Genomic DNA, 25999 nt, shown 5'->3' with positions numbered 1-25999 from the left:
CTAGTCTGTGGGCGCGGGGAAGGGAAGTCGGCCATGTTTGATAATGGCGGAAGTGACGACAAAGCTTCCGGTTAGCGTCAGGTAAAGTGGCGGAAGACTAGAATCTCTTCTACTTGTTGGACTAAGTGGAACTTGTGACAACAGCTTGTTCATTTTCTCCGTCTGTGCGTTTGCCATTTCCGTTTCGATACCCCCTAGTGATCCGACGAGGCAACAGCCGAAGGTTACTTTGGATTAAGGTCGCTTGGGGAGGCAGAAGGGGGAGGCCCGTGTCCTGGCTATTCCGGGATATAGGGGTCGGGGTTGCAGCCTGCTCTGAAGTGGTGGTGACCGGGGCTAGTGGGTAAGAGTCGTCCCGGGCTGTTGTGGGCTAGGTATAGCGTATAGCCCAGCCACGGGCATCTTTGTGTGTATATGTGTGTTTATTTATGGGATATTTTAGAATATCCCACAGTGTACATTCCATGTATTTTGGAATAGAGACGCGTGCCCCCACGCAAATAAAAATCACTCGTTTACAGACAAATAATAATGTTTTGAGATATTTATTTCCAGATCTTTCTATGTAAAAGCATATGTACTTTATAGTTAGGTTTTGTACAAAAGTGGGATCGCACTTTATTTACTGCTTTATAACTTTTTTCTTTAGTGACTGTATAATATCCATTGCAGGACGGTACTGTCATTTATTTCACCAATCTGTTGATGGCATTTAGGTTGTTTCCAGCTTTTTACCATAGTAAACGTGCTGAATATGCTATGTACCTAAATGTATATTTGTCTAATTATTTACTAAGAATTAGCCAGGACTGGTGGTGCATACCTGTAATCCCAGAACCAGGGAGGCTGACCCAGGAACACCTCGAGTTTAAGGCCAGTCTGGGCTTCATAGTGAGTCCCTGCCTCAAAAAGACAAAGAAACAAAAACAGGACTGGAGTTACTCAAGCCATAGAGTGCCTGCCTAGCAAGTGCAAAGCCCTGGGTTCAAACCCCAGTACCACCAAAAAAGAAAGAAAGAAATGAAGGAAAGGAGGGAGGAAGGAAGGAGAATTAATTCTCAGAAATGGACTTATTGGTCAAAGAGTGTGTCAGTTTTCTTTCCAGAAATGTTTTACTGTCTGTATTGCAGCAGGCCACAAATGCTTGCTCCTATATTCACACTCTTGCTGTTATTGTGTATTACTATCTCGTTTAATCTTTGTCAGTGTAATGCTTGTGAAGCTCAACTATCCAAATGTATTTAGTGTACATTTGTACCTCTTCTTTTGTGAATTCTCTGTTGATTTCCTTTGCTATGGACATTTTCTTAGATGTGGTCTGCTTCCCTCTCCTCCTTCCAACATGTGTCTAGTCCCACCCTGGCCTCTTTGTTCACATTGCCTCCTCTTAATATGTAACCTAGAGAAGTTGGTGTTTTTGAAGTGCAATGTTGAGATAGATCCATATTCCTTTTTAGTTTCTCTTCCATCAGTAGTTCTGACACATTTGACAAGGTCCTTCCTGGCAGTCAGTGTCCCTATTTAAAGTGTGACCTATTGCTGGACAATTTCATTTCCTCTATGAATTTTTATTAATTTGTATCTTCAAATGTGACTTGTGATCCCAAAAATATATAGATAAAGAAATACTCAGACCAGAGGTGTGGCTCAAGCAGTAGAGTGCCTGCTTTGCAAGCACAAAGCCCTGACTTCAAACACCAGTCCCCCCGCCCAAAAAAAAGAAAAAATTAAGAAATCCTCCTGGGCAGATGGCTCAAGTGTTCTGCCTAGCAAGCACAAGGCCCTGAATTCAAGCCCCAGTACCACCAAAAAGAAAGAGAGGGGGGAGAGAGAGAGAGAGAAAAAGGGAGGGAGGGAGGGAGGGAGACAAGGAAGGAGGAAGAAAGGATGGAAATCCTGTCTTTTATAGCATTAACAAACTTTGAAACTGAATTCAAAGGTTCAAGTATTTCCCTGGAGTCTCCCATGGATGCTCTTAATAAGCTCTTTGATCAAGGAACTTCTCATATATGAAATTTCTTCCAATCATAAAATTAGCTGGGCTTCTGTTTTCAAAGGAACACAGGACTAGAAATTTGGTGGCCTAGATTCTAGTCCTTGTCTACAGCTAGAAGTGTAACTATGAGCAAACTAGTCTATGAAATGAGGGGCCCAGCAAAGAGCGATAGATTAGGCCCCTTCCTTCTCAATATTTTATGATCCATTTATTTAATTGTACTTTTCACACACTCCCAGTTGATCTCTTTGCCACATGATGAGGTGCACCTAGTAAGATATGCCCCAAGAATTTTTAACTAGGGCATGTGAGAATACAAATGTACACTGCTTAAAAGTACGCACATGCATGAAATAATTTACTGCTGTGACAGAATCTGGAAGTTCTCTATATAGAGACAGGGAAACATCTTCATGTTAGGTTAAAAAAAAAATCAAAGTGCAGAAAGTGTGCAACTGAGCCTCTGCCATTTACCCCTGCACAGCCACTCTTTCCCCTCCCCAGACTGCTCTGGGACTTGGGGACCAGGCAGTGAGCGTGGCACTCTGGCTCCACTTGGAGTCAAGCAGCAAGAGCAGTGGCAGAGCAGAAGGAGCGAGGAAAGGGCTTCCATTGCCTCACTGCATGCTCCCCTCTCACCCAGGCACCTCCCACTCAGCTCACTCTACCACACAATTCTGGCAACTTCTGCCACCCATGGCTCCTCCTGGCCTACAAATGGAAACAGCACCCAGCTGTAACTAATTTTTCCTTGTTTTCTTACGTCCTGCCTTAATTAACTCTTCATATTACCAAATTTCAGGGTGTCATCTCTTCCCTGCTGGGCCACTAATACCGTAGGCCATCCATTAGGTTTAAAAGAAAATATCAAACCCCACATTTGTACTTTCTTGTGACTGTACAACGAAACTCTGGGAGATTTGTGAGAAATTAAAGCAGCCACTTGGTATGGGGGGCAGGGTTATGGGGTAGGGGGAGTTGGGCTCAAGATCTGGGGTAAGAGGAGGGAGACTTTTCACAGCATACCTTTGTATAATTTTTTTAATCACATGAATATATTGCTACTCTAAAAGTTAAATATTTTAACTCGGACTTATGCACTTAATCTGAACCATGTTTAAACATTGCATCTTCGTTTCAGCATTGATAGTAGGGATTAACGTTTGGATTATTTCAAGATGAGCTTCCTCTTGCCCAAGCTGACTAGCAAGAAACAAGTAGACCAGGCAATAAAAAGCACTGCAGAGAAGGTGTTGGTTCTCAGGTTTGGGAGAGATGAGGATCCTGTCTGTCTGCAGCTTGATGATATTGTAAGTGAATTTTTTAAATAAATGGATTTTATTTAAAAATCTGTCCTCAATTCAGCATCTACATGGTGCTTGAAAGGTAGCATGCAGTGTAGCTGGTTTATTCATTAGCACACTTTCACCGAGAGCTAATTGTGTGCCTGCCATGAGCTGAACCCCCAAATCCATTGTGGTGAATTTGTCCCCATGGCCTTCCTGTCAGGAACTGTCATAGCTGCTTCACTGACAAGGGAGTGGAAGAGCAGAAAACATTACCAACTGTCCACAAATGTCTTTTCAGTGCTCACAACACTAGCCCCATGTCCCAATGGGAGAAGTGAATGTCAGGGAGGTCAAGGAACTTCCTGCTGACCCAGATACGGATACACTAAGCTGCATTGCAAGGATAGAACTCAGTTTCTCTGACTCGGTACCCTTCTCATGTACCCAATGACAACTTCTGATTTCACAGCATGCCACACTCAGTAAGGAGGAAAGTTATCCTTGGTTGTATCTTTGTCTCTATCATAGACAGAGACTGAAGCAAGGACTAAGACCTCTTCCCCCTCTTCAAATGTTCTAAAACCCTCATTATGTGGTTTTAGATAAGGGTGTAATGTATTGTCCCAGGTGGAAAACGACTAGAGAATTAGAGATTTACATCCTCAGCTAGATTGAGGAGCTATCACAGAGGTCAAGAGAATAGCTCCACGGTACAGTGCTTGCCTAGCATGCCTGCAACCCAGGGTTTGAGCCTCAACGCTGAAAAAAAAAGAGTACAGATACTGAAGCCATGCTGTCGAGGTTCAAATCCCAGCCCTACTGCTGAGGCACTGTGTGCTCTGAGGCAAGTGGCTGTACCTCCTCGTATGTAAAAGGAGGACGCTAATAATCTGGCCTCATAGGAATCCAGTAGTGATTACACGTGCTAACAAGCGTAAGGCAGTTAGCACATAGGAAGTGTCTCGTGAGCATTTGCTATTATGATGATCGTGTCCTGGACGAAAGAGATTTTGGAGTACTCCAGAATCTGTATTATGTGTTTCTGAATTGTTTGAAGTGAGTGTGTTTTGGTTTTTTTGGTGTTGGGGATTGAACCTAGGCCTTGTGCATGCTAGGCATGCACCTGTATCACAGAGCTACACCCTTTCAGTGAGTATAGATTACTTATATAGAAACAATCAAACATGGGCAGAAAATTAAAGGAAAAAATGTGTTTTCCTGGGATGTTTTTATAACCCTGTCAACAATAATTCAGCTTCTGAACAATAAAGTTGCAGTCTGTCTAATGTAGAGCACACTGGGGCTAGTTCTTGGCCCAGGAATTTTCTCAAATTATATAGTAAAAAGTTTTGCAGAAGAAACATTGGCTACCTCTTACATTGTTTGGGGTTTTTTGCTTGTTTTGTTTTTGGCTTTGTTTTGTTTTGTTTCGAGTCAGGGTCTTGCTTTGTAGCTCAGGCTGGCCTTGAACTCATGATCCCCCTACCTCAGTTTCCCAAATGATGGGATTATAAACCTGTGCCACCATGCCCAACCAGCTACCTCTCATACTGTAACCTCCATCTCTCTTGTTATTCACAGCTTTCCAAGACTGCTTCTGACTTAAGTAAAATGGCTGCTATATATCTCGTAGATGTGGACCATACTCCAGTTTATACACAGTATTTTGACATCAGTTACATTCCCTCTACTATATTTTTCTTCAATGGACAGCATATGAAAGTGGATTATGGGTAAGTTAGGTTAATTTTGAAGTTATTGCAATCTTGAAGCAGGTTTGGTAGCTCACCTATTTGCATGTGGTGTTGGCTCTGTGAGTCTTGATAGGTTAGTATTGTCTCCTCTATTTCTTTATGTGAAACTTTGGGACAAAATGACAGTGTTTCAGATATTGTTGGAAAATTTTAATTTCCACCTTAACTAAGAAAGAACAGTATTGTTTGTGAAGCATAACCATCCCTAAGTGTAGAAAATAGAGAGTAGCTGTATTAGTTGAATATGCCATATAAAATGTTTCCCAGGAGTTCTATTTGAAACCAAATACATGGTTCTTAAACTTTTGACACTATTAGGTGGCATTTATAAAAGAAGCATTCCTGCCAGCAAACTAAGGTACACTTGTCTTTTGCAAAGTGTCTTCTGGTACATAGAGTACTTTGAAGTCACTCTTCAGCAAGACCTGTTAAAATAAATCACATGAATTCCCTGATGCTTCCTCTTCCTTCCAGTCAGCTTCCAGGGCTGAGTGTTTCTGAATGCATTCATAACTCTCTATCATTTCCTGCTCTGGTTAGGTGTACCCGCTATGTCACCATCTGTTTGAAAGTGAGTGAAATAGCATTTGTTCTAAAGCTGTTCCTTTTCCTGGAACACAGTTAATGTATTCCTTTAGTACAACCTTCCTAGAGGGCAGTTTATGACACTATGTATCAAGCAACTTAAAAGTGTTTAAACTTTTTAACCCAGTAATTGCATTTCCAGGAATTTAGTATGTTGTACGTGCACATTTAATGACTTTGAAACAGATATATGTAGAAGAAAAGTACTTTATTTGATAGTTTATGATATCCCATTATCATGATAAAAGAGATGCAGACATATAAGATTGTAATAATAGTACCAAAATATGACTTCTGGCTTTTTTGGCGTTTTTAAGTAATTTGTTAATACCCACAAATCAGAAGTATAAATGACGAGAACTTGGGAGTCCATAACTAACTAATGACTTTGCACAGAGACACCAAACAAACTATGCCCACTCTAGTGCCCAGTGAATTCTATATAAGAATGATTTGCAAAGTGCTTAAAATAGATTTTGAAGCAGAATCCTTCACAAGCCAGGGCCTTTACATTAGTGGCTCTCAGGGCTGATTTTAGTTATGTGTTGTATACCAAGTGGGAAAAAACAAGTATCAGGCAAGATGTCGAAAGGCTCCCAGACAAGAAGAAGATCATGAGGCTGCTGCTTACTTTTATCTGGCAAGCCCTAGTAAGTACATGTGAAAGACCCTGAGAGCAGCTTTTTCTCTTCTGTGCTGTCTAGGTCTCCGGATCACACTAAGTTTGTGGGAAGTTTCAAAACTAAACAAGACTTTATAGATTTGATTGAAGTAATCTATCGGGGAGCCATGAGGGGAAAACTTATTGTTCAAAGTCCTATTGATCCCAAGAATATCCCCAAATATGACCTTCTGTATCAAGACATTTAATGAATTCACTATTGGCTGTTGGACATGAAGAGAAAGGTATGGGTTGAAACGGTACCTGAATCCCTTGGTGCTACATTCTGGAGTCCCTTGGAGGTGTCAGCATCTCAGCAGAGAGGGGTTCGATGTGTCTACAAGACATCCAGCACCAAGCAGAAGCCTGTGTCGGTGCTCCAAGGTCTGGATGCCTGAGCATCACTCCCTGCCAGCCTCAGCACCAGTTTTCCCAGGGTGATTTTTCTAACTTCCCTTTATACTGTGCTTTCTGTATCCCTCAAGATAATACAGAATCCTATAAACATTGCAGATACAGTTTTAACCAGGTTTAATTTAACCGTGTTTGTCTGGTGCACAAGTAAAATGGAAAGTCAGTCCCGTAAGAGCAGAAATACTGGGCTGGGGGTGTGGCTCAAGAGGTAAGAGTGCTTGCCTAGTAAGTGTAAAGCCCTGAGTTCAAACTCCAATTCCACCCAAAAAAAAAAAAAAAGCAGAAATGCTTATTTTCTACCCTAAATGTCTTTGCACAACATGTGAAAAACACACACACACATACCCTCACCCATTCCTCCATCCATATGTCCCTCCAGGCCCTATTGCCCTAGTTCCTCTTGGAATAATTCACTTCGTACTAGTAGCAGGAAAGTTCATTTCATTTTTGAGTCCTTCTGACTCAGACTTTCAAAACACTGTCTTGGTTGGCTCATTTAGCTAGTTCCAGGAAGTAAGAACTTGAACTATTACCATCCAGTACCTCAGCTTGGGCTAAACAGAATTGCCTACCCTCTGAAGTAAGGGCAGATCTTTCCCAGAAGATGGAGTCACTGGTACAAAATGACAGAAAATTATACTTCAAGGGTGCAAGACTTAAGGAGAGTCAGAATGGTCAGGAAAAACATCGCCTTCATGGGATTTGCTGCTTTTAATGACTTGTGGCATCCTTGCTCATGCAGGGTGCACCTGGCACAACTATTGCTTCTCTCAAGACTCCATGGTGGCTGCTGGGCCTGATGCTTTAGAGAAAATGGGCGCAGCTAGATGGCAGTGGGCATGGGCGCAGCTAGATGGCAGTGGGCCAGGCAGCTTGCAGAAGCCCAGTTCTGTCACTGCAAGTTCAGCCCCTTTCCCCTATGCTTCTTTGCAAGATTGTCTTCAGGGAGAGGTGACCATGGCTTGGTTCTGGCTAATGTGGCAAAGAAGAAAGACTGCTGGGAGCTTTTTGTATCCTTGGCTAATAAGAGGAGAAACTACTCCAGGAATAAGACAAAACCCTTTACTGTCACCTCTATCTTGACTTCTAATTATGATGATTGGAGCCACAACAGCCATGTTAGTCCTATGAGGCAACCTGCATCAGGATGAAAGATTTATATTCTGGGAAGAACAACTAAAAGAGCCTGATCCCTGATGTAATTGAGCTCCTGAGTGAACTCTAAACCTGTCTCCTTCCAGATTTCTATGAAAGAATAAAATGGCCTCTTTGCCTAACTTACTGTTAGTCAAGTCCTCTGTTCTTCACCCTAAATCACAAAGCATTTGGTGTGTAGTTAGTGCTCAGATATCAGAAAACTCATAACTTACATGCTTCAAATTCTCATGTCGTCTCTCCCTCTAACAGATTTAGGGAGTCTTTCTGAAGTCTGGATTTATGTTTGAGATCCTACTTTGATTGTTTTCTATTCCACAAATACTTGTTGAATATGTGCTAGATGCTATATAAATACAGATGATTCTTGGGCAGGGAGAAAGGTCTCAGAGAATGCAGTGTCTGAATCTTACACGGGAGTAAGAGGTACTGGACAAAAAAGGGAAGGGCATACTGGCAGAGGGAAGGACTGGACAGGGCAGGAGGAGGTCAGAGAGCAACTCAGATTCCAGTTGCCAGAACCCAAGGTAGGGCCAGGATGGCAAGAGGCACTGCTGGTGAAGAAGGCAGAGAAGACAAGTGATGGAGAAAAACAGAGGTTTTCTCTTATTATTCCCTCCAGGAAAGTGACCAGCAGCCACTAGACACAGAAAAATCCTCAGAACACTAGGGTGGTTTCTTCCTCCAGAAAACTTAGTGCTGATGATACTCCCAAAAGAGAAGGTATGACTGCACTATGAGCAGCATTTCATAAGGGTTTGACTATATTATTTTTCAGTTTCTGGCTGTTCCTTCCCAGGTTCTAGTTTATAGGTCTGATCTCCATTGGTCCACCTGATACCTGTTTTAAAGTATCAGTGGATCTGGAGCTGGTGCATGACATCACAGTGAAGGCCAGATCCTAAGGAGAGACTTATGACAGCAGTGGCTTTTACACCAGGAGAAAGAGGCCCTGCCTTTGGCATGAAAAAGAGGTAGATGAGTAGAGGGTCAGTGTACCAAAGGCTTAAGGCAAGAAAGTGGTCAAAGAGAAGTTTTTCCTCGAGAGCCCCACGTGGGAAGAACACCTGCTGAGACAGATCTTAACTCTGCAGAGTTTGAAGCATTACGGCTGGTGGGGATGTGAGAAATCTGAACTTCCCCTCGAGGAAGAGCTCTGGAACTGACAATGGCCAGGGAGCTTAAAGCACTCTGCAGATCTGTGAGCTGAGCTGCAAGTCAAATCCAATACATCTTTGTTCTGCCTGATTTTGTTTCCTGGGGCACTGGTAGGTTGGAGCACCAACAGTGAAAGAAATGTCAGTGTCAAAACATTTTTTTTTGAATCCCACTTTGTGCTAGCATCTTCCTCACCAGGACTGCACCCTTTCTCCTAAGCCACTCGAAGAAGCAACAGGATGCACTAGAAAGAGCTCAGGGTTTGCCTCCAGACAGGCCCAGGTTGAAATCCAGCTTCCTTTTGAAAGAGCTGTGTGACCTTAAGCAAAGCCTTTCGCTGCTGAGCCTGTTCCTCGTCTAAATCAGGGGTAATAATTTCCCTCTTTGAGACCACGCACTCAGCAGGCACTCAACCAATGAGTGCGGTTCCCTAGGGTAAAAACTTGTATGACCTGAAGGATTTCCTGCCATGCTCCCAAGCATACTCTTCCCTGTACACAGGGAAGAACAAAAAGGCCCCATGTACAAATGGCATAGAAATGAGTCCAAAGCAAGCTCTTTATTGACTAACTCAGCAGTGCAGGGATGGCACCATCAGCTTCATATCACCTCTTATCACATCCACTTTCCCCTCTACCAGAGTGGAATCTTGCTCTCAGGCAAGGGCTTCCAGCCTGCCCCACTGAGAGCAGACTGCCAGCCAACCTCACCTTAGTTGTCAGCTATGGTTTTCTTAACCCAGTCCAGGATGGAGGACACCTTCACATACACACCATACTCGGCCACTGTGCAGCTCTTATCAAAGCTCAGAATCCCAGCTGCATACCAGGTGTCATCCTCCAGGTCGTGAACTGCGAACGCACTGCCAGCATCACCATAGCAGGTGTCTTCTTGGTACTTGGACATGCCGGCACAGAAGGTGTGCTCATTGAGAATGGGCTGCACCCCCACAGGGCTCTTTGGGGTCTTCTCTTCGGGCACTGTACTGCCCTCATAGTGCTTCTCACAGTTTTCTTGCTCAGCCACAGGTAGCATAACATACTTGAGACGCTCAGTGAAATTAAAGTTGGCATTTCTTCCCCAGCCAGACACATAGCCCATGCGTCCCGTTTCTGTGTACTCTTTAGAAGACAGGCAAATGGGCATCACTCGCTCGTTGATGGGCACCTTTTGCTTGAGTTTGATTAGCCCAATGTCCACCACGGAGTGGTTCGGGTGGACGACTACCTTCTCAATGTCCACCTGCTGCTTTCTCCCCACATAGAGTTTCAAGGTTGGGGCAATGTCCTTTGCGGAAGCGTCCTCCGTGTGATTCAGGAAGAGGTTTTTGGCTGTGGTCAGGAGCCATTGTTCATTGATGAGTGTGGCCCCCGTGGTGAGATTGTGGCGAGACACCATCTTCGCCTGCCAGGGAAAGCTACCTTTGGCATCCAGAGACCCACCGATGATGCGCTGCACCTGGTCCACCGGGTGCTTGGGCTTGCCACACACTGTCAGGGAGAGCAAGAATCATGAGAGAGGCCAGGGCTGGGGAAGATGGGTAAAAGCACTGGACATTGCTGCTGTCTATGCTGCCCTTGTCCTTTTTCTTTTCAGAGCTGGAAGTATTCAAATTCTTCATCTCATTTCCAGTGTCTGGAGCTTAAAATGACTTTTTTCTTTATTTATATCAAAGCAGAATTCTGTCTCCTGCTTTCCTAACTCAGAGAAATACATAACACTGAGATGTTTAATCCCTGGCTGACAAACTGCATGTATATTTAAACCTCACCACCAAGGATCTTCCATAATCCTGAGTCTCACTGAAGGAGCTGGGCAAGTCACTCTCTGAGGGCCCTGCCCCACAATGGAGTGAAGTCAGATTTTGCCCCACTGCCTCCAAGGCAGGTCAGCAGACAGAGAACAGTCTCTGCTCCAGAGGAAAGGGCAGAGCAGCAGCTCTTCATGACAAAGGAGATGTGTCAGCCCGTCTCCAGCCTTGTCCCTCTGTGGGTTAAGCTTTTGTTATGTCCATCTTTTCCTATTCTTCCTGGATCTCACTTTGCCTGGGCCCTGGCTTTCTAGGCGGGTGCTCTGTGTGCATAGGGTCTCCAGTGGGGGCAGTGGGGGCAGCATCAGCCAAGCCTTCAGGCCCCAGAGAACATGATGCTCACTGGGCTCTGTGGGGACTCACCTCCTCCCCCACCAAGTCTCAGTCCCACTGGCTGGAGTTCTCCCTGATCCCTTCTCTTGGCTCTTGTGTACTCAGAGGAAACCACAAGGGAGGGACATGGCTCTGTGACATTCCAGCATAGATGCCAGTCTAGACAGTAAGCCCTAAGCACTCACCTCCTTCGCATTCAGGAAGTTTCTCTCCAATGGCTTCGTTCACCCATTGCTTCTCACTGTTTAAGGTGTACACTCCTGAAAAAAGGGAAAGATGAGCTCAGACAGAATTCAAGCCTGAACCTAAGACAAGGCTAGAAAATATCTGAAGAGAAGAATTAAGAAGCCAAGTGGTACACACCTGTAATCTCAGCACTCAGGAGACTTGAGGCCAGAAGATCACAAGTTTGGGGCCACCCCTATATAACTATCATATACTAATAAAAATGTTTTTTAACAAAAGTTTGAGGCCAGCCTGGGCTACATAGAGAGACCCTGTCTCAAAAAAGAGAATTAAAAAAGAGGAAGAGGACGGTGCAGGGAAGAAGAGGAGAAGGGGAGGAACACTGTACTTCAGGTTCACTTACACCCAGCAGGACAGACTGTGGTTGTGGCAGTCATAGCAAGACACAGATAGAGGTCAGGGTTCATATCCTGACTCGACCTCTCACAGGCAGTCTGAACTTGCACAAGACACTCAATCTCTCTGCAGCTCAGTTTCCTCATCAGAAAAATGAGAAAGAGTATCTCTTCAGAGAGGCGCCGTAAGAACCAAGTGAGCTTTAACTCAATGTGTAGAGCTTAGAAAGCACCATGGAGGTAGCGCTCACGAAGTAAGGGTTACCGACTGTCATCACTCCTTTTCCCATCTCCTTTTGTACACGTGGAATTACTCTGCCATAGGCGGCCACATGACACTGCCTCTTCGTAAAGATAAGAGTAACATTGCTAAAATAGTTTCTGCGGGGTATCGAGGGGGTGGGAGGGAGAGGGAGGGGGCAGGGTGGGTGGTAAGGGAGGGGGTGGGGGGAGGGGGGAGAAATGACCCAAGCATTGTATGCACATACGAATAATAAAAAAAGTACATTATATACACGTGTAGAAATGTCATGATGAAACTCCTTACTATGTACAATTTAATATATGCCAATAAAAAAGAATGCAAGCTAAAAAAAAAAGTAACATTGCTAAAGAACCACCTACTGGTGCAAAATTTATTGGAACCTAAATCTGGCTCCAGGTGGCACACGTGCACTTTCTAGCCAGCCACCCTGGCCCCATCCAGTCACAGGAACAGTAGGGAAGGGTCTGTTCAGGGAGGGACAATTGTCCAGGCCTCACCGTCTCCTTCAGTACGCAGTCTGTAGTATGTCTGACACCGATAGCGAACCAGGTGCTCCACATAGCCATTTGCAATCTCAGGGGGCTTTGGGCAGCTGTCATCTGCAAAGAAAAGGAATCAGAGGAGGAAATTAATGTTCAGAAATTGCTCCCAGGGCCTATAAAAGATGAGAGGAACTGTTCTGTATGTTAGCACCCCTCCACCCGAATGGAAGCCCTGGAAGGGCAGTCTCTCCTCATTGCTAGGGGAGAGGAGGATGGGCGGGGGGAGCTTGGGCTTCTCTGAGAGAGTGCAGGTCTCATAGGGTGAAAGCAGGACCCAGCAGAGCCAGGATGCCCAGCTCCTGCCCACACTCAAGGCCTACCTGCAATATCCATGGCATCATTGCCCAAGTCCACAGCAAAAATCTGTCCCCAGAGGAGGAGGGCAATCGCAGCTGCCAGGGCACTGCAGAGAGATACAGGAAGGGTTGCACAGCTGGTCTCCCTACTCCACAGTGTGTGCGCACACACACACTCACACACCTTCCATTAAACAGCCAGTAAAGTATAGATTACATGGAAATGCTAAGAATGGGAAGCTGCCACCACATACACCTGACTGCTTCTGGGTACCAGGTCCCAGCAAGCTCTGTGCTGCTAAGAATTCTATATAAGCTTTCAACAGGAACCACCAAGACGAGAAGACATGTGGCTAAGTGGGCCTTGATTTCTGGCTGTGTTAGAAACACTGAACTGGCAAGCAAAGAGTAACCTCCCTCAGACACCACTGAGTTCCTGGGTTACAAAGACACTGTTGGCAAAATGTAAATGAGATGAAGATGCTAATATGACGTACTATGCTATCTTCTCCATTTTTTGAGATTTCCACAATAAGATTTTTTAAATTTTTAATTTTTTTTTCAAGACAGGGTGTTGCTGTGTTTTCCAGGTTGGTCTTGAACTCCTGGGTTCAAATGATGCTCCAGCCTCAGTCTCCCAAGGTAGCAGGGACTATAGGCATATACCACCATTCCTGACTTAAATATATAATTTAAAACATACATGGTTGTTTCTATTTCTTGTGATCATTTGTCTTTAAGAAATGGTATCTCAAAGCCTCCAGAATGCTAGAGGGTTACCTGGAATGGAACTTGCTTCCTGAAGGCATGACAGTGACTGTGAACATGAGTGCACAGGCCACACTTACCAGGCAACCATGTTACCAGCAGGCATGGACTACTACTCAGAGAGTGCTGATACTAAGTTTCTAGTCTTGTAATTTCAACACTTATGAATCTTTCTATTTTGATAAAAATTGAGGTGTGCCATAATTGTGTCACTAAAATGTGTTGCTATTTGTCTTATTTAAAAAGAAAAGGTGGGGGCTGGGGCTTACATAGTACATACAAGGCTCTCGGTTTGATCCCCAGTGCTGCAGGAAAAATAATTGAAAGGAAAAATCTGATGTAATCAAAATGCCAGAAAACTGCTACATCCCTTTTGAAGATGAAAACTTTGTGAGTTCAAGGAAAACATCCTCCTTAGAGTAGATCCTGTCTCCTGGGAAAGACAACACTGGTTGAAAGTACCTTTTCATGTATGCAAAAAGGAAAGGACCTAGCCAACACACTAGTCCTTTCATTCACTACAATTTAGCCACTTGCCTGTTTCTTTGCCATATCTTTGCATCTCCCTCATGGGCTTCTCCTCTACCAAGTATGCAAAGGAGGAGAATGAAATAAGGGGGAGGAGCACTGTGGACTCACCTCATCTTCATCCTGTCTTCCTTCGTTAGGGCAGTGCTGTGGAGACAGCTGCTGAGCCTTTTATGCCTCCAGGTCTTACACCACCTGCTTCTTCATTGGTAATTCCTGTGTTTACACAACTTCGGCCTTGTGAAGGTCACTGGCATGTTCTAGTAACAAAACCACAAACCAAACTCCTGTCAAGAGTGGAGCTCTTGCTTCACTCTTGGCTTTCCCATGGTGTTGTTTTACAAACCCTGAAGAAATCTGGCAATTTCATGACCCTTTGTACCTGCCAAAGTGTTTCCAGAAATCACTCGGGCAGAATGGGGTGGAGGGGACAGCCAAGCTCTGGAGGGTTTTCAGCATGGAAAAAGACCTTTCCTTGAGTTATTTCAAACTTGGTGGAGACACTCTTGCAGCCGAGCTTCAATTGGGCTATAAAGCAGTTTTTTTCACAATCATTTCCCCATCCTGTGTGGACATCTTAATAGATGAAAGGCCTCCAACCTGAAATCAGTAAACTATGATTATCATGTCTTCTTTGATTGCTGTTTGTAAGAAATCACACAAAGTGGTTAACGCTGTAGTCTAGACTGGCACAGATCTTTCTCAATAGCACTGAGTAATTAGTCCAGTAATTACTCCAAATAGGCAAATGAGAAAATAACATTTCAGTATCTGTGTTTCCTAAGTATTATTCAATTAGAATTAGCAACTCAAAGATGGTTTTATTCATTTAAAAAAGCCAATGATTCTTAAATTATACTGTACAAAGAAACACTTGGGATATTCATACTGAGAACCATGAAACAGCAGAGCAAGTGGAAACAACACAAATATCCATCAATAGGAGAATAGGTAAATATTTTGTGGTATATTCATATAATGGAATACCATACAGCCATGAAAACGAATGACCTTGTAAACACAATTTTTGAAAGAAAACTGAAAGTTCCAGAAGATTACATTCAGAATGATACCACTCTTGTAGAGCTAAAAGCCAAGCAAAATTTGGCAATGGATTCTTAGATATGACACCAAAATCTGAAACAACAAATGAAAAAAAAAAGAATGAATTTGACTTCATCAAAATTAAATTTTGCGAATCAAGACAATATCAACAGTACTCAGGAAGCTGATGCAGAAGAATCATTAGTTCAAGGCCAGCCCATGCTATGTAGCAAGTTCTAGGCCAACCTGGGCTACATAAGGAGATCCTGTCTCAAAAACAAAAAAAAAAAAAAGAAAAGAAAAAATATCAATAAAGTAAAAAGATAGTCTACAGAATGGGAGAAAATATTTGCAAATCTTATACCTGCTGAAGGGTTAATATCTAAAATATACAAAGAACTACAACAACAAAAAGACAACCCAATTAAAACATGGACAAAGGATTTTAATAGATTGTTTCGCAAAAAGAATATATAAATGCACATGAAAAAACACTCAGTATGATTGAAAAATGTCAAAGGGACAATGTACAGTAGTGTCAGACACACACCTACTGGGATGGCTATAATATATGTGTGTGCCTGTGGCTGTGTGTGTTAAGTATTGACAAGGATGTGGAGAAATTCGAGCCCTCTATTCATTGCTGCTGGGAACATAAAGTAGCACATCCTCAGTGGAAAACTGGTGCTTCCTCAAAGAGCTAAGCGTGTAACACCCATATTGCATTTCTAGAACTGAAATCAGAGACTTGTACACTGACTTTCATTGAATCATTTCCACACCAGCCTAAAGGAGGAAATACTGAAGTGTCCATCAACAGATGAATATAGACAAAAAACACGGTGCACACTTGCCATAGAATTTACCCAGTGAAGGAGCAGCTATGCTAATATCTGGAGGGAGAGCATCCAAACAGAAGAACCACAGTTTTGAAGGCCCAGAGGCAGGAGCAGACCCAGAGTGTCAGTGAAACAGCAAAGAGGATGGAAGCTTTCTCCACGCTCTGACATAACCCCTCCCCACCAAATGGATGAGGCTCTCTGTTGTTTGGTGTTCATCTTACATTGGCCTTCATTGGCTGCCAGTGTGCTGCCACCAACATGACAGGTGCTGTGAGAGCTGAGGCAAAAGCAAGAATGAGTGGTGAGGAGCACAGCACTGCCTCTCCAGGAGACATACAGGAAACCAGGGCCTGCTCAGCATTCAGGCCTGTGAGGTGACAGAGGAACTCTTGATTGACACAGCAGTGTGCTTTTAGACTGTAAACCATAGTAAGATGGCCCACGAGTGCCTGTAGATATCTTTATGAAGAAAATGCAGCTACTCTGACAGGCCAGGATGGAAGAACGTATCCTGTGCTAAAGAAGTAATGTTTTTGTAGTGTGAGGTGCCTTATTTTTGGGAAAGGGTCACAAAAAGACCTTACAAGATTGTATATTGATTTTAAAACCTCAAGTGGAAAAAAAACAGAGGTGGGGGGAAGGATAGAGAGAAGGCTTGCCTGCCTTGTTTCCTGGGTGTTGCTGCCTCAGTGGCCACCTTGCCTTGACCAGTCTCAAGCACAAGTATGAGTTAAGGGTAAACATTTTGAAAAGAAGAGTATGTAACTCAATTTTTACAACCATGTTTACAAAAAAATAAGATCAAATATAAAATTCATTATAGACTGATCAACATTATCTTATTTGAAAATATGGGACAATCTTCACTTAGAGGTATTATTTGTTTACTGTGAAATTTTAAATGTACATTTAAAATTTTAAATATACTATTTTTTTCTCTACTTTCATTACACATATGTGTTGTTTTTCTGTAGCTCACTAGGCATATGAATAAGTCGTGATAATTACAGGATAAGATTTCCATGTTTGATTCTCTTGGAAAAGTGGGACCATCAGCTGGTACCTCTCAGGGACAAACCCAGGAATCTAAGTGTTCTGAATGTGCCTAGAAGGTGATATGAACAAGACCAAAAACACATCATTCCTGTTTTATGAAAAACGCTATGTCAGCCTTCTGCTGTAACCAGCCAAATGAAAGAGCTGTTTACTATAACACATCAGACCACTGTGTGGTACTCTGCTTTAATATTTATTCCCTAGCACCTGTTCACAGAGAAGATTCTGGAGTATTTTTAAAAGACTAACCTTTTACTAAGTGCAGTCTTAATAATAAAATTATTCTTGAAAAAATATTATTCCTCTATAAAGAGTAATGAAGTTGATAACATGCTACATGAATAAACCTTGAAAACATACTGCATGAAAGAATCCAGACACAGAAGAACAAATTTTATAATCCATTTATATTAAGTTTCTAAAATAGGCAAATTCACAGAGACAGAAAGTAGATTAGAAGCTGCCAGGGACTGGGGGAAGGGGATGGAGTTATTGCTTAACATAGGTACAGAGTTCCTGTTTGGGGTGAGGAAAAAGGGTTTGGAAACAGTGCTGATGGTTACACAACATTGCTGATGTAATTAATGCTGCTGAATTATACACTTAAGGGGGAAGAAAATCAAGTTTTAGGTTTTATGTATATTTTAATCACAACAAAAATTCAAGAAATAGATAATAAATAAATTTTTTATTAGAGAGTTAAAAAAGCAAGCAAAGTTCAGCAATATATTGTACAGATGTAGACACCATTTGGCTATCTTGTGCATTCACAGCCTGCTTGACCTGGGTGACTTTTATGAGGTCGCCAGCAGAAAGGACCCAGCCTTATCCTAAGTGGACAGGCAAGTTGGGACAAGTGAACAGAGCAGACTCAGAGTGCCCAGCCCAGGAGAGGGAGTGCCATCTGATGGGGCATGAAGAGCAGAAAGCTTGAAAGAACAAAAAGTCAGGATGGCTGTTAACAGAGGAACTTGAAGGACAGAGTTTGATTTTAGAAGGAAATTTTATTGTTCATTCTGGGGACTGGGTGGGGGTTTGTAATTCAGTGGCAGAGCACTTGCCTAGCATGTGCAAGCCCCTGGGTCCCATTCCGAGCACTGAAAAAAATGTTTATTCTGCCATTTTATTTTTTTTCTTGTTTTTTTATTCTGCCATTTTAAAAGTCTTGAAATTTTGCAGGGGGTGGGGGCAAGGGGAAGAAATGACCCAAGCCTTGTATGCACATATGAATAATAAAATAAAATAAATAAATAAAAGTCTTGAAATTTTGCAAGCTACGGAAAATTAAAATTGAGAAAAATTCCCTGTATTATAACCACTCTTAACACTTTAGTGGTACTTCCTTCCAGATTTTCTCTGTACACATCTTACATAATTTTGATCATTTTTATATAGAATTTTGCAGTCTGCCTTCTTCACCCAGTGTTGTAGGCATTTTCCATGTTGCAGTAAACTCTAATAAAACATTTTAATGCCATGTACTTATGGATATATTATACCCTCACTATTGGGAATTTAAAATGATTCTAATTTTTCTGTAATAAATAACATAGATACACACAGATAAGTGAGGCAGGGGACCAGGCTCATTTTATTCCATTTGAATGTACAAGTGATCTAGCATCTTTCACTAAAGGCACCAAATCTTAAGTGTTCAGTTATTTCTTTATGTATAACACCTGTGTAACCAATACTCAGATCAACTTCCAGAATATTTCCGGGGCCCCAGAAGACTACTTTGGGCTCCTTTCCATTGATATTCCACCCACACAAAAATAGCCACTGTCCTGCCTTCTTGTTTTGTTTGTTTGGTGGTACTAGGGTTTGAACTAGGGCCTCATGCTTGTAGGCAGGTGCTTTCACCACTTGAGCCACTCCACCAGTCCACTATCCTGCCTTTTTTATTTTTTTCATCATTTAGAGGATACTTTATTAGTTTCTGTATCAAACCCACATAGATAAGACCTTACAAATTTAATACAGTGCATTACCCCTGTACACATGGAAAAAGGTAAGTTTAACGTTTCTAGACCGACATGGCTATTAACTTCTGTACAATGCCAACTCAACACAGTAAACTGGGGTACTTTTTCCAAAGTTGACAGCACAGCTAAAGTTTCAAAAAATTCATATATATATATATATATGAGAGACAGAGAAAGAGAGACCAATAATAGCAGTATGTTATACATCAGTGGCAGTGGCAGCAACAGCTTTTCCAGGTTCTGCAGTCATCTGAACAAAATTGTAGAGACATCTGCACACTCCATTAAAAAAAAGAGAAATGATCCAAGCATTGTATGCACATATGAATAATAAAACAATACAAATTTAAAAAAAAAACAATGACATGATAGCAATGATGACAAAAGGAGTTTATTGAAATTATACCAAATCCGTTTCTAGTTACCCATGCCCACTGAACATTTGCATCAGGATATCTTAGGGCAAGGTCTGGTTTATTGGGTGGAGAGAATATAATTTTCTTTTTGACTAGTGCAGGAAACACATTGCAGTAAACAGAACAGGAGATGCTAAACTTTTCATTAAGAAAAGGGCTTAATACCATACCCTGTGTGAGGCAACCTCTTGCCAAATCACTCTTCCTGGAGCTACTTACTCAGAGGACAGATGAGGTTGGGGGGAAGATATTACACTGAGCAGCATCTCCAGCAACTGGTTTCTGAGCCAGATTGTCTTTCCAGATGTTTGGCTTCCAGCTACAAATATGAAAATTCAGATTTGAGAGAAAACGGATGTAAAGAGACATAATATTTGCTGCAGCAAGCAATCATAGTCATCAAATGCTTAGTTTACTCAGGAATTGGGGCACGGATGGAACTCAAATTTTGGCATTCAATCTACACTCCAATGTGATACTTAACAAGAGTTTCTGAAAATGTACCTAAAGTTCTCTTTAGAACCTTTTCAATGCTGCTTATCCTCAAAAATAATCCTAAAAGCTGAGGTCAAATATATATTTCTGTACAATTTTTTTAGATTATTAAAATTGCAGTATTTCTGGAAAAAAAATAAAAAGAAAAGAAAAAGTAAAAATACAAAGCCCCAGAAAACAGCAAAGTTCTGTTACTGTTGTGGTACCTGACACCATTTATTTTTACTAACTTCTCAGTCATCTGGAAAGAAAACATTCTAGAATTCTAGAGCAACATCACTAGAAACAGCACTGATAAAGCATGGTCGCTGCTACGCATCATAGAGCAGGTGCACGCACTTTACATTCACAGGAGTGTGATACATACTGTCCTACATCTATGATACTAGATGTTACAATTCAAAAGGCATTGTTTGAGACTTGATTCAACTTTTGCAGCAGAGGGCGCAAAGCATTGTCCTGCCTTTTTGATAATAGAATGTCTTCACTAGATCTATTCCTAAGTATTTAATTATTATGCTATTGCAAATAATACTTAATTTATTCATTGTTTATTAGTAGTATAGAAAAGTATAAATGATCTTTTGTATATTGACCTTGTATCCAGAAACCTGGATAAACTCACTAATTCATAGTTTTAATTAATGTTCTAAATTTTTTTTAACCACAATCATGTCTTCTGCAAATCATGGCTCTTTCTACCTCTTCTAATCTTTGTGTCTTTTATTTCTTTTCTCATCTATTGCACTGACTAAAATTGTCATTACAATATTAAATCAAAGCAGGAAGTGAATATCCTTGTTTTATTTCTACATTTAGGGGGAGAGAAGGCATCCAAAATTTCATCTTAAGCAATGTGTTAGCTGTAGTTTGTTTTATTGTTTTTCTTTGGCTGTTTCATTGTTTGTTTGTGGATTCTTTTGTTTTGTTTTTGTAGATAGCCTTTCTCAGATTAAGGAAGTGCTTTTATACTCTGGGTCCACTGACTTTTTTTACCATAAGGAGGTGTTGAATACATTTTGTTTGTCCATTAAGATCACCTGTTTGTTCTGTTAATATGGTGAATTACTTCCATTAAGCTTTGCACATTAAGCTAACCTTGCATTTCTAGGATATAATTGTTCCTCATGATGTAAGATAATTTTTTTCTGTACTTGATTTCCTGGGTGTTTCGTTGTTTCTTGGTTTAGTTTTGTTTTGCTTTCTGAGTTTCAAAGAATATGGGCCCATAGTTTTCCTTTTTTTGGATTGTCTACATCAGGACTTTATGTTACAGGCATATTGATCTCTTAGTGCAAGGTGGGTAGTGTCCCTATTTCTGTTTTCCACGAAAAAGTTTGTGAAAGATTTATATTATTTCTTCCTTAACTGTTTGAAAGAATTCGCCCATGAAGCCATGTAGGTCAGTAGTTTTCTTATGGGAAGATTTTAAATTTCAGATTCAGTTTCTTAAATAGATAAAGAACTATTCAGATACTCTGTGTTTTCTAGAGATAGGTTGTGTTTGCCTAGAAATTTGCCATTTCAGTGAAGTTGTCAGTTTTACTGGCATAAAGCTATTTCCATTGATATTTTATTTAATATCATCAAGTTAGTAGTGATGTCCCTTCTTTTATTCCTGATGATAATTTATATTTTCTTTCTTTTTATATTTGGATGGTCTTGCCAAGGGTTTATCAGTTTTGTTAATCTTTCAAAATGCAAGCTTGTGCCTTACTTGGTTTTTTATGTTGTCTCTTTTCTATCAATCACTCCTATTCTTATCTCTCTCTCTTGCTCTAGTTTTTATTTTTATCTTATTTTCTGAATTTCTTTTTCTTTCTTTTTTTTTTTTTTTAGTACTGGGGCTTAAACTCAGGGCCTATGCCTTGAGCCACTCCACCAGCCCTTTTTTGTGAGGTGTTTTTTGAGATAGGGTCTCAAGAACCATTTGCCCAGGCTGGCTTCAAACCTCCTGATCTCTGCCTCCTGAGTAACTAGGATTACAGGCATGAGCCACAGGTGCCTGGCTTCTGAATTTCTTAAGTAGAAACTTTTATCCAGTTTAGCCTCTTATTTATAATATGTGCTTTTAAAACTATACACTTTCCTGTGGATGCTTTTTTACCTATATCCCACAGGCTTTAATATATTGTATTTTTATTCAATTGTTTTAAAATATTTTTTAATTTCCATTTTGTGTCTTGTTTGTCCCATAATTTATTTATAAAGATGATGTTAAACTTCCAAATCTGGAGATTTAAAAATTATTTTTTCATTATTGCCTTTCCACGATGCTCAGAAGACACATTCCTTGGGATTTCAGTCCTTTGAAATGGTTGAGATTTGCCTGTGGCCTAGCGTGTGGCCTGTTTGTGCAGGTACTCCATGGGCACTTGAGAAGATAGCATTGCTTGGTCCATGTATGTCGATTAAGCCGAGTTTATTAATTGTTCCAATCTTCTAATCTTTTGTTTGTTTGTTTTTTGTGGTACTGGGACTTGAACTCAGGGCCTACACCTTGAGCCACTCCACTGGCCCTTTTTGTGAAGGGTTTTTGGAGATAGGGTCCCTCATTTGCCTGGGCTGGCTTCCAACTGTGATCCTCTTGATCTCTGCCTCCTGAGTAGCTAGGATTACAGGTGTGAGCCACTGGAGCCCAGCCTACTTTCTTATAATTTTGTATATCTTATCATTTCCCAAATCTGATCCAACTTTGTTTCTTTCTGTCATTGTCTTAATTTGGGCTCTTCTCACTAGATGTCTTTGTGTGTGAGGAACTGGGGATTGAACCCAGGGCCTTGCTCGTGGTAGACCAGCAGCTCTACCACTGAGTTACATCCCCAGCCATCTTACTGATTTGTTTCTGCTTTTTGTTTTAGTTACTGAGAGAAGTCTTGTGAATTTGTCTATTTTTTTTAATTTAGGTTTGTAATGTCTTCTGTTGAATTGACCATTTCTCATTATTAAATGTCTGTATTTGTTTCTAATAAGTCGTCTTGCCATCAAGTCTGTCAAAACACATCAATTTTTTGTGCTGAGGGCATGGCTCAAGTGACAGAGTGCCTGCCTAGCAAACATAAGGCCCTGAGTTCAAACCCTAGTGCTACCAAAATAATTTTTTTTCTTTTTAGTGTTTTTGTGCTATCTCTTTTTCTGTTTGTTTACCTATACAACTGGCACTTACCCATTCTGAAAACCTTTGCCTTTAGCAGAATGTTTAGTTTATTTGTAGTTACTATAATCGCAAATAGCGTTGGTTGTAAGTGTCCCATTATACTATTTGTTTTGAGTTTAGTCCACAAATTCTTTTTTCTTTGATTTCTACTTTCCTGCCTTTATTGTATTAGTCCATTTTTTTAAAAGATCGTATCCTCTGTTAGCTTTTTGGTATGTTTCTTGTATGATTTCTCTAGTGAGTACTCTACTGATTTCAAGACCAGCATCCTTGCCTTATCACACGTTAGTGACATTGCCACTTCCCAAATAATACAGAGACTTTCACAACAACTTCCTTCTCCTCCCCACCTCCCATCCTTCTGCTGTTACTATCACATACTTCACCTCTGCATAGTAAACCCCCACAAACACCTCTTTAAAAACAGTTTCTGTCAGGTAGGTTTGAAACAAGTTGAAGTGCAGAACATCAAGACATTTGGTGTTGGGAAAATTAAAAGGAAGGAACAAATTTAAGAGAATTTTCAGAAAAACTAATGAAATGGAGTAAATAACTAAATCCAAGGGCCAAAAGAAAATGCGTAACTCAAAAACGAGGGGAAACTGATGCTGTGGGTAGATTTGAGAAGAGAAAACATTGAACTCAAGTTTTTTTTTTCTTTTTCTTTTATTATTCATATGTGCATACAAGGCTTGGTTCATTTCTCCCCCCTGCCCCCACCCCCTCCCTTACCACCCACTCCACCCCCTCCCTCTCCCCGGACCCCCTCAATACCCAGCAGAAACTATTTTGCCCTTATTTCTAATTTTGTTGTAGAGAGAGTATAAGCAATAATAGGAAGGAACAAGGGTTTTTGCTGGTTGAGATAAGGATAGCTATACAGGGCATTGACTCACATTGATTTCCTGTGCGTGTGTGTTACCTTCTAGGTTAATTCTTTTTGATCTCACCTTTTCTCTAGTACCTGTTCCCCTTTTCCTATTGGCCTCAGTTGCTTTTAAGGTATCTGCTTTAGTTTCTCTACGTTAAGGGCAACAAATGCTAGCTAGTTTTTTAGGTGTCTTACCTATCCTCACCCCTCCCTTGTGTGCTCTCGCTTTTATCATGTGCTCATAGTCTAATCCCATTGTTGTGTTTGCCCTTGATCTAATGTCCACATATGAGGGAGAACATACGATTTTTGGTCTTTTGGGCCAGGCTAACCTCACTCAGAATGATTGAACTCAAGTTTTAAAATGAACTTATGACTAGAAAGATAACCACTGGAAATGAAGAATCAGATGTGGAAATCATCTAAATTTAAAACTCTTTTATCGGAAATTGTGTGAGGAATGAATTTATCACATAAAAGAATCATTCATACACTTATTAAATGCTTATCAAGTATCTACTGCATGCCTAGGTGAAGGGAATAAATCAGACAAAACTTTGCCTTCCAGGAGATGACACTGTGATGGAAATATAAGGATGACTACTGGATGGAGTTGAAAAGACATCATTAATTGATACAGAGAAGTGCAAAAGACATAAGAAGAGTCTACAAGGATGCTCTCCATGAACACTAGGAGTTGGGAACAGTTTGAATGAAGCAGAAACACTATCCCAGTGGTTCCCAAATTGCTCTACTTTAGAACCACCTTCAGAGTCTTCTTAAAGTCCAGAACATATCCCACCCCTCTCAAATCAGAATGTGTGGGGAGGGCCAGGCATCGGTTGTTTTAAAGACAGCCAGGTGAGTGCAGCTACAATAAAGTCTGGGAACCACTGTCATGTTTCATAAATATTAATGTGCTATAAACTGTAAGAAAGAGAAAATCTCACAAAACACATAAAGTACCATCAATTTAAGACACATCTCAGTCTCTGAGATGTTGAAAGTAGAGTCACATCCAGCCCGTCAGCGCTGGTGGTACAGTGGACCCCCAGAGTGTGAGCAGTATGGACACCCACCTTTCCCCGGGCACACAGGATCCTAAGCAAGATGGGGAGAGAGGACTGGATTCAAAGCAGCACACATTGCCCCAAACTGCAATTTGTCTCAGTAAGAAAAATAAACAAAAAGTTTCCTGTTATTGGGCCCCTTTCTAGAATATCACCCTGTTCTGTCACCAGGCACCAGGACTACAAGGCCCTGCTGTGCCAGGAAAACGGGCACTGGCTCCCAGCCTTACTTCCTGAGTGCCAGAATTCTCTTCTGGGAAGCTGGGCTGCTGGCAGACACTCCTGCTGACATTCGTGTCATACACACCTAACTGTTAAGCTTTTGAAAACATTTCTCAAAAGTAACATCAACCCAGACGCTGGATAAAGGAGGAAATCCCAAGGTCCAGGCTGCTGAATCACGTATTATCCCTGCAAAGACGGGAACCCCACACAGTCTGTCACAATTTCCAATAAAATTTGCCTTTCCCAGTAGGAAACTGATCAGAGGTCAAAGGCAGGAGGGTATTAGTACAAGTCTAAACATCGACTCTGTTCAGAGAATTTGTATCAACTTTCCTTACTTCCTGTAACCTACACTTATGGGACATTCTAGGTAGCAAGGTAGGACTCTGTAAATAAGCATTTGCTTATTTACCGTTAACACTGTACGCAGAAATGCCTGGCACACATCAGGTACTCAGTTCTGTTTGCTGAATCAAACGGATGATATACATAACCTCCATCTTCAGAGTTTGGAATGGGGAGACTGGGTATAGTAGTACATACCTATAATCCCAGCTATTTGGGGGGCAGATATAGGCGGATCATGATCCAAGGTCAGCCTGGGCAAAAGCGTGAGACCCTATCTGAAATACAAACTAAAGCAAAAAGAGTTGAGGCCATGGTTCCAGAACCCTGAGTTTAATAACTAGTACTGCCCAAAAAA

At 41.4% G+C, this 25999-nt stretch overlaps 2 protein-coding genes across 7 annotated transcripts; one reads left to right on the top strand and one right to left on the bottom strand.

Annotated features, from left to right (window-relative positions):
* Window positions 1–49: 49 nt before the first annotated feature.
* On the top strand, window positions 50–24588 carry Txnl4b (thioredoxin like 4B). Of its 6 annotated transcripts, XM_074055736.1 has the most exons (5): window positions 57–223; window positions 3138–3306; window positions 4867–5018; window positions 6329–6530; window positions 24570–24588. In XM_074055736.1, the coding sequence occupies exons 2-4, from the start codon at window positions 3175–3177 to the stop codon at window positions 6492–6494; spliced, it is 450 nt and encodes a 149-aa protein (XP_073911837.1). In that variant the 5' UTR covers window positions 57–223; window positions 3138–3174; the 3' UTR covers window positions 6495–6530; window positions 24570–24588. The 6 variants fall into 6 exon arrangements, with proteins under 6 accessions (XP_073911838.1, XP_073911837.1, XP_020028270.1 ...); XM_074055737.1 differs by lacking the exon at window positions 24570–24588 and having other exon boundaries at window positions 50–164; window positions 6329–8876; XM_020172681.2 differs by lacking the exon at window positions 24570–24588 and having other exon boundaries at window positions 6329–8876.
* Window positions 9553–14392, bottom strand: LOC109692195 (haptoglobin). The gene is made up of 5 exons (XM_020172678.2): window positions 14247–14392; window positions 12864–12946; window positions 12499–12600; window positions 11341–11415; window positions 9553–10502 (listed from the first exon to the last, which is right to left on the bottom strand). The coding sequence occupies exons 1-5, from the start codon at window positions 14255–14257 to the stop codon at window positions 9724–9726; spliced, it is 1050 nt and encodes a 349-aa protein (XP_020028267.1). The 5' UTR covers window positions 14258–14392; the 3' UTR covers window positions 9553–9723.
* Window positions 24589–25999: the final 1411 nt, after the last annotated feature.

The sequence above is a fragment of the Castor canadensis genome, chromosome 15, assembly GCF_047511655.1.
Source record: "Castor canadensis chromosome 15, mCasCan1.hap1v2, whole genome shotgun sequence".
NCBI lineage: Eukaryota > Metazoa > Chordata > Mammalia > Rodentia > Castoridae > Castor > Castor canadensis.
Note: the sequence above shows the minus strand (reverse complement) of the source record. Positions and strands in the feature narration are given on the sequence as shown.